The sequence below is a fragment of the Artibeus jamaicensis genome, unplaced genomic scaffold (assembly GCF_021234435.1).
Source record: "Artibeus jamaicensis isolate MK-2021 breed Jamaican fruit bat unplaced genomic scaffold, CSHL_Jam_final contig_1803, whole genome shotgun sequence".
In the NCBI taxonomy this organism is placed as follows: Eukaryota; Metazoa; Chordata; class Mammalia; order Chiroptera; family Phyllostomidae; genus Artibeus; species Artibeus jamaicensis.
The window spans coordinates 3,748,452-3,763,799 of record NW_026521356.1 but is presented as its reverse complement, the minus strand read 5'-3'; the positions used below and the strand labels follow the sequence as shown (position 1 = coordinate 3,763,799).

At 36.0% G+C, this 15,348-nt stretch overlaps 1 protein-coding gene across 2 annotated transcripts in view; it reads left to right on the top strand.

Moving 5' to 3' along the window:
* Nucleotides 1-15,348, top strand: part of ZFAND3 (zinc finger AN1-type containing 3) — a 348,618-nt gene that overhangs the window by 97,487 nt on the left and 235,783 nt on the right. For both annotated transcript variants that reach the window (XM_037146207.2, XM_037146206.2), the window contains exon 2: nucleotides 3,718-3,758. In XM_037146207.2, the coding sequence (XP_037002102.1) occupies nucleotides 3,718-3,758 (41 nt within the window). The remainder of the gene's footprint in view (nucleotides 1-3,717; nucleotides 3,759-15,348) is intronic.

The window sequence follows — 15,348 nt, the reverse complement described above, 5'->3', positions numbered from 1 at the left end:
TCACTTACACAGGTCCAAGTGTGAGTTAATGGTGGCTAGAGTAGAGGTGTTCACAGAGGAGATAAGTAGATGTATTTGCGGTCTATTTGGAAATAGAACTAATGAATCTCGCTGAGTATTGTGTATGAGAGACTACTGGAAAGATGGGAATCAAAGTTGGTTTCTAGGATTTTGAGTTGAGTGACTGGGAAAAATGTATTGCCTTTTACACGGTGGGCAAAATGGGTCATGTACATTTGGGGGGAATATTGAGAGTTCTAGTTTGAAATGTTGGATTTGAGATGTTAGATATAGGCAGTTAGATATATTATGTTTGGAGCTAGGTGAAGAGGTCTGGGATGAGGGCGAACATTTGTGAAGTGTTTTATATATATCTTATTTAAAGCCATGGGACTGTATGAGATCACTAAGCAAGAAGTAGCATTAATGAGGACTGAGTCCTGGACCTCCAGACAAAGTCTTGATGATGGAGGAGAAGGAGTCAGAAAAGGTAGCTAAAAGGAAGCAGTGAGGTGGGAGGAAAACTGGAGGGTAGGGGCAAATTTGATCCAGAATCTAAGTGACAAGAAGGCAAAAATGGAGTTTCAAGAAGAATCTGGTTGAATAGTGCTGAGAGAAGTGATTAAGTTGAAATCAGAGACATAACTGTATATTAGTTTTCTGAGGCTGCTATAACAGATTACCACAAATTTGATGGCTTAAACACGAAGTAATTCTCTTAAAGTATGGAGGCTAGAAGTCCAAAATCTGGCAGGACTGACTTCCCTTGGAGGGTTGGTGGTATGTGAGTGATCGGGGGTGTCTGATTCCCTTTGGAGATGTGAGCGTCTAGGGGAGAATCTGTTCTTTGCCTTTTCCACCTTCTAATAGCTGGCCCAGCATTCCTGGGTTTGTGACTATATTTCTCCAGTCTCTGCCTCCATCTTCACTGAGTGTCTTTTCTGTGCGTCTCTGTAAACTTCCTTTCCCTCTCACAAAAACACTTGTAATGTCATTGAGGGCCCAAATGGATAATACAGGGTAAGCTCAAAATTCTTAGGTCTTCTGCAAAGACCTTTTTTCCTCAAATAAGGTATATTCCAGGGATTAGGATTTTGTATCTTTAGGTGGTTATTATCCAATCTACTAAACATTGTTTTTAAAAACATGGTAGCCATTAGAGAGCTCAGTAAGAGCGATTTTGGGGGGAGTAGTGGGGCCATTAGAGAATCATATTTTACCTTTCATGTTTGCTGCCACATAGAGAACTGTTTGTCCCAAGATTGTGCATATCGATCACATGGGCAGTCAGTAGTTGTATGCCTGTGGTTAACTTCAAGTTTTACGTGTTAAAATGAGAAAGGAGCAAAATTCTTAGAAGCCTCCACCAGTTTTTGTTGACCTGCGGGTTCTAAGTTGGCATTACCAGTAGGGATTATTTCTGTAGCCAGAATCTGGTTTATTTCAAATTTCAGACATCTCTGTTTTGATTAATAGTACCAGGTAGCTATATTATTTCATTTATAATCTGATTGATAAACATATTGCTGAAAAAAATCCTAAAATCCTATATGTCATTTAGGTATTGTATAGGTTTTATGAATATTTTAAATACATGAAGTATCTGCAGATAAGAGGATGAAGAGAAAAATGCTATTTTGCAATTTCATTTTTTTCTTACCAGTTTACACAGATGTTAAAACTAGCACACTTGGTGCTGATCTACCCTCGGTTGTTCTCTGTAGACTTTTCATGATTCCCGTTGGACAGTGGGGAGTGGCGGAGGTGACAAACTAGGTACCTTTGACTCTAGTGGCAGTGCATGTGTAAGAGAGGGGAACCACATCTGGGAGAGAGGCCTGCTTCCCTGGCGGGAGTTCTGGTAGCAAAGGAATTTCTTTATCTTTAGATCTGTGCATTGGAACTAGCAGCCTTGTGTTTGCTCCCTGCAGTGTGTACATGTTTTTGGAGGGGAGGACAGGCATTGTGCTTTCACCATAAGAAAGACTTTACTTTCTTAGGGAGCTGACCTCATTTCTATAGATTACATCTTTAGTTGTGGGACCATTTTCCCAAATTACCCTTTTCCTTCAGTATTGGAGGGACATGGTGAGAAGAACACAGGCTTTAGAGTTAGGCAGATCAGATTCATACATTTACATGTTCTGTAACCTTTGGCAAGTTGTATAGCCCTTGGAGCCTGTTTCCTCATTTGGTCAGGGAAGTTTCCTCATTAGAGTCAGGGAAGTTCAAGTTGAAGGCATCTGGTATCATGCTTACCACATAGTAGGCACGTAAAAACTGTTAGGTTCTACTAATAATACATCTTTGTTCATTTATTCATTTTATGCATTTATTGGTACTTAAATTTCCTACTTCCTTTTGTGTCTTTATATTAAGCAGAATCTTAAAGGAAGATCCACCTGTTAACATAGCATCTCCTTTGGGAAAGAGAAGTAATGAGCACCCCCCATTTCCTGATTTTGTCACCCTATGACAGTTAAACTAACCATTAGGTCTTCGGTTCCCGTGCACTGGAATACAGTCATAGTCATCAGGGCATACTTCCTGAGGGAGGCTTTCATTAATTATCAAATTCACTAGGGAGTGCAGAAGAAAGTTGGTTTATTTCATATGTAGGATCAGCTCTGGGCAAAGACTAACATATTAGGAGGGGAGTTGGTGAGAATGAGGCTATAAATAGGTCAGCTTATCCAACATGCAGTATTCTAGGAGGCTTTTGGAAGAAAGCTGTAGGAATGTCTCTTTGGAAGAGAATCAGGAAGGGAAACAGCATTGAGAAGAAATAAACAGGTGCCTGTCATGTTGTGCCTGGGCTGCTGTATGGTGCCAGGTGCTGTGCTGTGTTGTGAACAAAGGATGGCAGAATCGCCTTTGTAATTAGCTTAGTACTCTGGTCACATACTTCCTCTGCAGTTCTCCAACTGTGTGACCTTGGGCAAGCTGATCACCTGTCAAATGGGCATGAGACTGTATGTCTTTGATTTCCTAAGACCTCTCAATTTAAGACTCCTTGGAGGAAGTGGTGGTGGGAACATTTTCTCAGTAATTTAGTCATCCCTTGTAGCCAATTGTATGTTTCCTCGTTGTACAAATGTCAGTGTGATTTCTTGAATAGTGCATTTTCAAAGCAAAGCAATATTGTAATAAATGCCCATCTCAGGGATGTTGGGAAGATTAAGATAATGTATGTGAAGTGCCCATCCAAGTTATTATTCAGTGAATTGTAGCTATTAACAGATGAAAGGACATGAAAAATAATTTGATTGGGAATGTCTGCAGAAAGCATTTTAAACAAGTTCATAATGTGACCAGAATCTGAAATAGGACTAGAATAAGGGGAAAGAAGATGGGATAAAAGTTCAAATAATGCTGTAGAAATAAATGAGGGCATATACGAGGAGAAAGTTTTACTCCTTTTCAGACAAAGTTTTTGTTTGTAGTGATAACTTTGTGGTATATGTTCCAGTGTGAACATGGATGGGAATGTGGTAGTCATGTGGGAGAAATTGGCTCCTGTGTCATCTTAAACTGCCTGTCACAAAAAATAATGCACTGGATAAGTCACAAATAAAAAGCATTGTGTTTTGTTTGTTTTTGTTTTGTTGTGTTGTGGGAGAGTGTGGCTGGTTAGGGACTTACCATTGTTTATTAGTTCCATTGCCTGACCAGTGATACTGAATTTTTAGCTTGCTCTTTTTTTCTCTTTTGCCCTAGGTCCAGCAAGACTATGAACCTCTGTTCCAAATGCTTTGCTGGTAAGTGCAGAAGAGGATTTTAAATTTACTTTTATTTTTCTGCTTTTGGTTATTTTTAAGAGTATCTAAATCATTTGACCCTCCTTTGGGTTGAATGCATGGGGTTTTGTTTTTTTTGCTTGTGTGTGAAAGCTGTTTCTCTTCACCAAGGTGTTTCATGTATTTGCCTAGGACTATTGAAATAGTCTTCCCTGAGTGTAATGAAATCTTATGTGTACAGTTGCACCAAACAAACTTTATTCATTGTAGAGTTGTTGGCATACAGTGGAATTGTAAAATCTCATGTTGTACTAGAGTAATATATGTTCATGTTTGGTATTGAATGATTAATGGTGAATATTGCCTTTACCAATGAGAATGCAAGACGAAGAATATGTTAAAAAAGAAAAGGTATGTGGGATGGGGTAAAAAATATTTTCATGTTGGTTTGGAAGATGGTGATGCACAGTTAGCTATTTTTAATCCAATCCCTCATTCAAATTACCTTGGGTATATCATTTAATATCTTTGGATCTTTTATTCATCATTTGTAACTGGAAGAATTGGGGCTTGGTGTTTGCCAGGCACCTTTTCCTGTCCCCGAATGCTGATCGGTTGACTTCGTGAATTATGATTCCTTCGTAAAATTGAAGCCTTCATGTTTTCTTTTTTTAAAAAAGAACTTTATATCTAAAGGATATTATAGAAAGTATTAAGTCTTTACTAATTGAGATATGTTTAACATTTCTTCTTTATTACTTTATTTTTGTCAAAGATAAACCCAAACACTAGTTAAAGTAGTAAGGACAGATCTTTATCAGTAATGTGCTGCTACAATAGGGAAGAAGGTCCTGTGTGAACTGAACTCAACTTGGGTTTGTGCGGAGGGACTGGATGTTTTAAAGGCAGAGTGAGAGTAGACAGGAGTTGTTATCTTGGCTCAGTAGAGTCAGGGAAGTGAAAGATTATAAAGGGGTGGTCAGTGTGTATGATAGGGCTGGCTGTGTCTCTTAGCCGACAACCATAACAGTTAGGATTTTATCCTGGTACAGAAACTGAGAGATTGAGGCCTTATCCTTACTGAAGATTACCTTTTAAAAGAATGGCTTTCCTGTGTCCTTGAGAAAAATCTCCTGAGTTGTAGGAGATACATGTACTACATCTCAAAGGAGCAGAGGAAGGATTCACAGTTGTAAACTCTCTTTAATAAATGCTCTATGACAGGTTGCTCAGGGCCCTGTAGTCAGGCGTTGGCTATGACAAATCTTAAATTGTTTTGAGCTTTCCTAGGCAGGCAATTTAAAAGGTGCTATGGTTAACCTAGGGATGGGGCCTTGAGCTATTAAAAACTGTTAGCATTTGTTTAAAATCTTTTAATGTTGGGTGAGAGGTGTGGATGAAGTTATTTGTGTTAAGAGTCCATAGTTTTTTTAGGCCAAGGTTGAGGCCTGGTTGAGAAGAGAGCTCAGAGGAGCCTGACTAGAGTTTGGTTAAGGGGAGAATCTTCGAGAATCTTCGTCAGTTTTTATCTTTTATTCATTATGCTGTTTGTTGTGTAAATAATCATAGTATAAGCTTTAGACCTTTGCATTTATGCCTAAACTAGGTGGGAAGGAGTTGAGAGGGTTGGGGATACTGGCTGTTTGTATCTGTTAGAAATTTAGAATTTGTGAAATACTTTAGGTCTTTTAAAAGGAAAAAATATTGGAAAGTTTGATTTTTATCTAACTTGCAACAGTATCTCTGCCATGTTAAAGAAGTATATTCTGCTCTTCTTACTCTTTATATCTACAATTACAGGTATGAAGAAATGCTTCCTCACTGATGAATTTATAGTAGTGATGAAAGTAGAAATGAGACAAAATGTAGGTTAGATTTTATGACTCTCCATGTAGAGCTAGCTTCTTCCTCTTATAATTCAGTAAAATGTAGCTTTGGGGAAAGCCAGGCCTTTGAGTAACGTGGCTGAGATCAGATACCCAGAGAACTGTCTCATGTCCCTAACTAAATATAAAATTTTAAAAATTACGAATGAAAACAGTTCAGCCATAGTCTTTGTGTTTCTTTGGACTTGTTAGTTTTATTTTCCATGGTTATTATTTGTTGTTCCTCTGGTGATCTAAATCCATTTACTCTGTACACAAGTTTGCCATTTTTGTTTTAAAATATTAAAAGATTTTCAAGTGTGTAAAAAAGATACTCTTTCCTTCTTTCCCCACCCCCCACATTCCTGATTCTCCCATCATTTGAAAGGAATAACTAGTAATATCCTGCTGCTGAAGCAGCATTTGGTTTTCTTTTCAAAAATCAAAAGAAAAAAGATCATACAGTGTTAAAGATATATTTGTGAATTTTGTTCCTGTATGAACATAGGTTATAGAAAATGCGTTATTGTAGCAGAGTCATGAGATACACGGTTATTTGGCCACAGCCACTGTGATTGTAAATACTCTTTTAAAGTATAACTTAAAGTGTAAAATACACTTTTGGAGGATGGAAAAATCACTGTAAAAATAGCTGTTGTGTATCATTAGTTATTTAGAGATTTTTTAAGATTCCTTTTCAGAATAAATCTTTGGTGAGTTTGTTATAACTTGTTTCATAAAGTTGAATGAAATGAGTAAAAATGTACTGAAAGTGTTGTTGAGGGAGAAGGATGCTAGTTTAAAGTTAGCTTTGATAACTGTTTACCTCTGATGAAATACAACTGGTGAGCACATACTCCCAATAACTATCATCACTTAGATAAATTTTCTTTATAAAATATTTGTGGGCTGTTTGAGGTCAGAGAAAGGGAAGGAAATGAGTATTTGGAAAGGAAAGTGAGAGTTACTAAAAGACCACTGAAATGTTAGTTGCTTGTAAATTGCATACCAAATAATAGTGTTTCTCTGTATTGTTAAAATAAGAAATGTCTGTGTCAGCCATTTGCTTGTATATAGAAGAGTGCCCAACCTGGCCGAGTTTGCTATTCCTTAAAGGTTTGCAGCTCAATTAAAATTTCTCTCTCTGAAATGGGAGGCTATTATTTTTAGTTTTTGACAACCCTCATCTTGAATTCTGGTTTGGCTTGACTGAAATCATTTAAGATAATTTGGATTCCCCCACCCCCACCTCACCCCCCAATCTATAGTATGCTTCTTTCTTAGCCTTAAAGAGCTTTGGCCTGAAGACCCTTATCATCCATGATTTTCTCTGCTAGGATCACCAGACATTTAAAGGAAGTATTCTGGGGAAGCTCTTAGAAAAGATTAATTCTCTAGTGTTAGGATTTCAGGTACAAATGGACTTAAAATGCTCTTCTGGATTCTCTTTAATCTTGGGTTATTATTTATTTAATCTTTAAACAAAAGAAAACAGGCAAGATTTAATTTTAGTGTGTTGTATGTAGTATTTGCAGTGATTATTTCCTATTGAACTCAATTTTTTAAATGCTTATCATGCCCCATTAAACTGATTTCTCTACCCACTAATTGAATCACAAAACCCACAGTTTGAAAAACTGCATTAGAAAGTAGTGTTTCAACCAGTAAATGTTTGTTCACCATAGCTTAAATATTATGTCATGAAATTTTGTTTTGTATATTTATCTTTTAGTAAAGTCATATAAATAATAATATAAAAAATGTTCAGTGAAAGAAAGGAGAGTGTGACAGGTAGAATATGTTCTAGGGGCTAGGAAAGCCATAACTAGACCAAACAAACAAACATGAAAAACCCTGAAAAACAAAAAAAAGGGCTCTTAGCTTTAAAAAGAGTCAAGGTCTGTGATATAAGTTATCAATTCATAACATATTCAGGGGTGTTTAAATGCCATAATTTTTAATTGTTCACGCATTCGTTCCATAACTTCAAATAAACTGCATATCTACTATGCAAATCCTTTCTTTATATATAATATAAAAATAATTAACACTTCTGACTGGGAGGATAATACATCAAAACTCAAAGATGGGAGAATCCTTACTCAAACACTGCAGGTGTTTCTGACTTCTGCTCACAAAATAGTCTTAGTCTTAAGAGAAACCCAAATTTCTAAACATATATACAATTGTGATTTGAGGAAGAAAAATACAGAATATGTGAAGGGGTTGCTGATGGGGAAGGCAGAAAAACAGCAAATGGAATGGAAAAAATACAGAGTGGAGCAAAAGCAGGTTTAGAGTTGTAAGTATATGAAACAGTTTATTCTTGTATTATTTTCTGTATGAACAACTGTAAACTTACTTTTTCCTTACCCTGTATATTACTGTGGAGTATAGTTTAGAAAGTTTGAAAACCACTCAGTTGCAGAAATTCATTGAAAAGTCATTGAATTATTTGAGATTTCATTTTCTTTGCAAAACAGGGCTTTTGTGTGTGTGTGTGTGTGTGTGTGTGTGTGTGTGTGTGTGTGTTTAGGCAAGGGGTTAACCATTTGATTTCTTTTGACTTTTGTCCATTCTGAGCTCTTTAACTAGTTTGGATTTCATGATTTTCTGTGTACGTATGAACTAAACCTGATTGCTGTTAAAATATACATGAAAAATCAAGCATAGCAGAAGGGAGAGGGGAGGAGATAATGGAGGGAAAGGGTGAAGGGTTTACAAGAACAATTATAAAGGACATATGGAAAGTAACAAGGGGAGGGAGGTGGGAAGGACAGGTGTGGTGGGAAAAGGCAGAAAACTGTACTTGAATAACAATAAAAAAAAAAAAATCAAGCCTAGTACCTGAAGGGTAGTCCTGCCCCTTACAAAGGTAGAAAATGATATTGCCTATGGTGTTATTTTCTATTTGTATACCAATTCAACTTATTTTATGAATTTGTGAGTGTTAGATACTAACCGGTTTGATATTTAAGGACATTTATTACCTACTTTACAGTGACCTCCTGTACTATCATATTGAAGCCCTACTATCATTAAAACATTGCTTTTCACAAAATGATACGGCTACATAAAAGTATGGATGACAAAAAATCAAACAGGATGATCACAAGTGGGGAAGGCAGAAATTTTTAAAGAACTGACTCGGTAACTTCTGCAGTGTGACATGATCTCTGCCACCCTTAGAAATGCTTACTGTTGGGGAGAGAGGAGTATGGTGACTATGAAATAGCTATAATTGATAGACTTAATACTTCAGAAGGGAGTAAGCCTGATGTCCCAAGGGATGGAAGATTCTTTGAGTAACACTGATGTCAGATCCTTATCAGAGCAAAAACTTAGCATGTGCTCAATGTAAAAAGAATGAGTTGGTCCTGTGGACTTTTAGATAACAGTATGTATTTAATTTTTAATAACGTTCAAGAATTTCTTTAAATAACTAACATGGGTTGGAGCAAAAAAGAAAACCCATGGACATGGACAACAGGGTGGTGATTGTGGGGGGTTAGGTTAGAAGGGGAGGGTCGGGGTAGAAGACAGTATAGGGGGATAAATGGTGTTAGAAAAAATACAATAAAAATGATAAAAATCAGTACTAAAATGTGTATGTTATTTATAAACTATGAGAAAGGTTCTTTATTGAGAAATCAAAGGAGGCGATTTCTTTTTAAACTGTAGACATGATTTAAACACATTGTTTCACTTAAGGCTTTTAAGAAACTTGAATGATTCATAAAATTGGCTATATAAGGGAGAGAGAATTATTTGCAATGCAAGAAGCTTTTGAAAAAACTTTTTATAGAATAGTTTAAAAAATACTTTTAATGCTATGTTGATTTACAGAATGGGGTAAGACTAGAAGAACTAAAGTATAAGATGTCTCGTAAGTTAAATATTAAAAATACAGATAGAGCATTTCTTAAATTATAAGATAATGGTGAAGTTATTTAATTTTATGAAAATTAGTTTCAGTGTAATTTTTCAAAAATATATATTACTGGGAAGTAAGAAGTATATATTTCAACCTTTGTTTGATGGTTACTTGTGCCTTGTGCCCATTGTTGGTGAAGAATGCTACAGTAAATAAAGAAAATGATATAGGTCATATAGGAAGCAATTCTGGTATGTCTTTACAGCTGTGTACTTAGTTTTGTAGGAATCTGTTTTCAGGTACCTATTCAAATGAATAATCTTAGGTGCTCAGTTTTGTTATTTAACTTTGGAGAAAAATACTGTTATAATTAATACATTTCTGTTACTAGCCTTCGTCAGCTAGTAGAAAACTTAATTCTGTATATAATTTCATTTCCATTCTTTTTATTTGTTGGTATTTTCATATATTATTATTCTAAATTTAACATGGAGTTCAGGAAGGCTATGAAGGATTGAAATAGCCAGTATCAATGAAGGATTTTATTTTTTCCATTGCTGCATACTTGGTATCCAGTCTGAAAATGACCAAGCTTGTTTATTGCCTGTCAAATTTTCTAAATACAAAATGTTAATTGAATAATAGAGTTCCATAATTTATGCTCTTAATGTTAGTTTATTTGTGGATATTTTTCTTTTTAAAAATAACATGGGGGCATTAATTAAATGCTGATTGAAAAAAGACTAAAAGCAGTATGTGAAATATCCTTTTTTAATTAGACTGTACATAATTTATATGTATACAGTTACATGGAAGAAGGTGGAAGAAGTTACATGAAAATTTAATTTTGGTAGTCTCAGAGTAGGAGTATTTGGAGAAGATTTTAACTACACTTGATTTTGTTTATATCAGCAGTTTTCAACTGGTGTGCCACAAGAGGCACACCGGTGTGCCGCCAGAGTTTTTAAAACATTCAATTCCTGACTGTTTAGTCAGGGACACTGACCTCTTTTCACTTAAGATGGTCAAATAAAAAAGTGACAATAGCCAAACACAGCAATAGCCAGCAGGTGTGAATGAAACAAAATTATACCTATTTTTTTGTTACGTCAGCAAAAAAATGTATATTTTGGTGTCCTGCAGAATTTTTGTAGTTAATGTGTGCCATGAGATGAAAAAAAGTTGAAAAGCATTGGTTTATACATCCAGACTTTTATTATTAATGTAATTGTAAAAATTATAAAAATTTAGAAAGTAAAGTGCATTGTACTTATGCCTGACAGACTCCAAAGTGGTTAGCTTCTTTTTGGAATAAGCGAAATAAAGTTGGCTGTAGCTTGCAGTGTAGGGAATCTAAATTTTAACATCTAAGATAAGTAATACAGCAATGCTGAGTGTAGAGTGGAAAAGCAGGTAAACCAAAATGAAAATGTTTTTCTTGGAGGTGGCTTGAGTTTCATGGTTATTTCCCGTACAGGGTAACAAATTCCTATTTCATAGCAAGTAAATTAAAACATTTTCTCATGAACCTGCAACTTTTACTGCTTGGAGTTACACTCTAATCTTTTTCCTGCTTTTATTCCCTGTTAGAAATTAAGAATAGAAGTGGCCTAATTCCAGTGACTTTTGAAAAGGAAGATTTGTAGGTAGGTTACAGCTGAATTTTGAGGATCTGAGTAAGAGTGACAATGAACCTGAAAATTTTAAGTATTCCTTGTTATACATGTACCCTTTTAGAAATTGTGAGAACATGTACCCATCAAGGAAATAGTGTAAAAGTATCCACTCCAATTAGTTATTTCATAGCATGGTGAGATATGGGCAGGAGAGTATGATTCTCATGCCTTGATTTTTCAAATTGCCTTTTCTCAGAAGAAAGGCAGCTGGTGCTCTTTATTTTTTAAAAAGATTTTGTTTGTGTATTTACTTATCTGAGAGAGAGGGCAGGGGGGGAGAGAAAGATTGATGTCCGAGAGAAAGTTCGATTGATCTGTTGCTGTTGCCTCTTGCACACTTTCAGCTGGGGGGACCTGGCCCACAACCCAGCCACATGCTCTGACTGGGAATTGAACCTATGACCTTTATATTTGCAGGAGGATGCTCAAGTCACAAAGCCATACCAGTCAGGGCTCAGCTGCTGCTTTAAAAAGAAAATAGGGTATTTCTGTCTTTGTAATTCTGCTGATTACTGTTGTAGACTGATTTCTTTAAAGCCAAAAATCCAAGAAAAATTTCTTAAGTATAACACACAGTTGTTACGTACTTACTGAAAAGTGATAGTTCAGTTCATCAGATTCTCTCAGTCATTATGTGTCATTCATTGGAGGGTGTTTGCTGTGGCTATTTGCAAAATCAGACTGCTAGGAAGAGTATACCACTAGTCAACCCAGAATTAATAGACACTAATATTTTGGCATTTTTAAAAATTATCTTAGAATTTTCTTTTACCTCAGTCATCCTCTCCTCTTCAGAGACAACTGTTATCCTTTTCATTCTTATATTTATACTTTCATTATGAACAGGTATTTATGTAAACAATGTATGATTCTGTTTTCTGTTTTAAAAATGTATAACTAGCATTGCACTAGTATAAGTTTATAACTTGCACTAGTCATTTCACAACTTGCATTCTTTTTTAATAATGCTTTTAATTTTTTATCCTTACCCAATGACATTTTTTTCATTGCTTTTTTTTTTTAAGAGGGGGAGAGAAACAGAGAAGGGGAAAGACAGACATACATTGATATGAGAGAGAAACATCAGTCAGCTGCCTTCTAGTATGCACCCCGAACCCACAACCTGGGTGTGTGCCCTGACTGGGAATCAATCGTGTGATTCTTGGGTCTAGGGGACCATGGTGCAACCAACTGCCAGGGCTTTTAAAATAAAATAATGCATTTAGAAACCAATCATCATTTTAACTGTTACAATATTCTATTATAATTAATGTTGTGATTTACCTGGAATAGTTTCAGTTTTTGCTTTTTATACCAGTACTCCTCAGTGTGGTTGGTGAATTATTGATAACCCTCATTATACTGTGCACCAGGTTATCTAGTCCTCTGTTGATGGACATATAAGTGTTTTTCTTTTTTAAAGATTTACTTATTTATTTTTAGAGGGGAAGGGAGGGAGGGCAAGAGGGAGAGAAACATCAGTTGGTTGAGAGGGAGAGAAATGTTGATGCGAGAGAGACACATTGATCAGTTGCCTCTCACATGTGCCCTATCCGGGGACCAAACCTACAATTCAGGTATGTGCCCTCATTGGGAGTTGAACCCTGGTGACCTTTCATTTTATGGGATGATGCCCAGCCAACTGAGCCACACTGGTCAGGGTGACATATTAAGTTCTTTTCAACTACTGTTTTTATATTACATTTGCAAACTTATGTTTTCTTCCATTTTTTAAATTAACATTTGTTAGAAATATGTCATTGTTTTTGTATCAGAAATTGTATTTTTTGTGGGGTAGCTTCCTTGTTCTCAAATGAAAGCAAGACAAGGGCAGTGGGTTCTTCACTGATTAGGAAAGCTGAGCTCTGGCAGCCTTTCTGACCTCTTAGTCTATAGCAGTTTGCTGTTTTACTTGTAAGCATTTTTAAATTGTGCTGCTAATTTCTATGCTAGTAAAGATAAATGAAGCAGTGTGTTGAAGACGTTATGGAAACCATATCGAAAATAATTGTTGCACTTCCAATGGGAAATAAAATGCTCAGTGTTTTAAAGAGCAGAAAGGTAGCTTCTTTTCCTGGGGTGTCCAACCTTTTGGCGTCTCAGGGCCACACTGGAAGAAGAGTTGTCTTGTGCCACACATTAAATACACAAACACTAATGGAAACTGATGAGCAAAAAAAAAAACAGATTTTCAGTAAATGTATAATTTTGTGTTGGGCTACATTCATAGCCATCCTGGGCTGCATCTGGCCCATAGACAGTGGGCCGAAGGTTAGCACCCCTGGTTGACTTTAAGTAGAAAAATTGTGACCATATGGTAGAATTTTAGGTGAAAAGGAAGAAGTTTAAGAGTGAGTGGGTCTTTTAAGATAGCTTGGCTGTCATTTGGCTCTATTTCTGAATAAATATTTAGGTCCGAAATCAGTGTCAGCAAGCAGGGCTGGTTTCTTCTGGAGGTACTTGGCTTTCCTTGGCTTGTAGACACATTACTCAAGTCTCCACCTTCATCTGCACATTCCTTTCTTGCCTGTGTCTTTGTCTAAGGACATGGGTCATTGGATTTAGGGCCCACCCTGATGTGGGGTGATCTTAACTTGAAATCCTTAATTACATTCTCAAAGGTCCGTTTTCTAAATAAGATTACATCCACAGGTTCCAGGTGTATTTTTTGGGGGGGGGGTGAACATCGGGGGAGGTGTGAGGATGGGCTGCACCATTCAGTACACTGCAGGAGAATATAATTATTTTTAAAAACATGTAAAAGGTGTGTTCTCAAATTTTATACTGATATTTGCCTCTACCAAAGAAGATTGGAGGACCCTAATTCTGAGACCTGCTTGGGTTGATACGGTTGGCTCTTTTTCATGTAATAAAAGCACCTTCTATGACATGAAAAATGATATGAGTTGACTACTAATATTTCCTGTGTTACATATTGTCAGCAGACTAATGCAAACTAAATTAAAATGATCAGACTTAGGTTTATGGACTTGTTTTTGGATTTGGCAGGAGTATGGATAACTATCAGATAAACTCAGGAAAGCAGCATGAGACTTTTTATGTGCTTCAGTGGTCTTGCTCCCACCCTGCTATAAATACTTAGAGTAATCTGGCTGTTTACTTTGTGCTTGAATTAGAGGGTTATAATGAGACACTCTAATTTGTTGACACTTTTGCTGGTTATAACCCCCTTTCACTTAATTCTTCCATCATAGTAGAAATGGTGGGTAATATGATGGGGCTTTTATTTTCAAGGCATTAATGTCTAACTAAAATATGATCTTTAACATACAGAAATTTTTATCAGTTAAAAGTCTCACTGCTCAGGTGGTTCTTTGTGTAAAGTAGAACTAATTGTATGTTAACAGTCATAACTATTACCAAAGGTTTTTGTTTTTAAAAATTTTCTTAGTTTACTTTTAGACTAAAAATTGGATATAGAGAAGAAAAAATACCTTAATCTAAGAATTCTGGCTGGGAGAAAAATAACAAGGGTACATAGTCTTAAAAGAGGAATGCCAAAAAAAAAGGTAACTTAAAAGAGGAATGGAACAAGAATTAATGTTTGTGAAGTAAGATGGAGGGAGGGCACGGACAGTTATATATTGTTTTTTAAAAGGTGATAAAATCCTGAGATGAAATAATTGCAATAATGAGTAAGATTTCCATAGCCCTTTTACATTTTAAAGCCATTTTGCACAATATTTATTGCATTTGATCCTCACAACTTTGGTGATTTTGTATCTTTATATTACAGATGAGGAAACTGCAGCTCAAATGGATTAAATAACATTCCGAAGATTAAATACATTTTTTAAAACATTTTATTTACTTATTTTTAGAGGGGAAGGGAAGGAGGACGAGAGGGAGAGAAACATCAGTTGGTTGCCTCTCACACACCTGCAACCCAGACATGTGCCCTGACTTGGAATCAAACCGCAACCTTTAGGTTGGTGGGACAATGTCCAACCTGCCGAGTCACACCAGTCAGGGCAAGATTAAGTATAAGTTTTAAAGCAGAGAACTTAGATTTGATTTTAGGTATTTAGATTCCAAATCTAATCTTCCACTGTTTGATATTTTTAGGAGTAGAGGTAGTAGGTTTAGATGGGATTGTACTGTAAAAACCCTCTTGTGAGGATGTAGCAGTAACATTGTTTTGCATTTGTATGTAGGTTAGGGTTTTACATTTATCA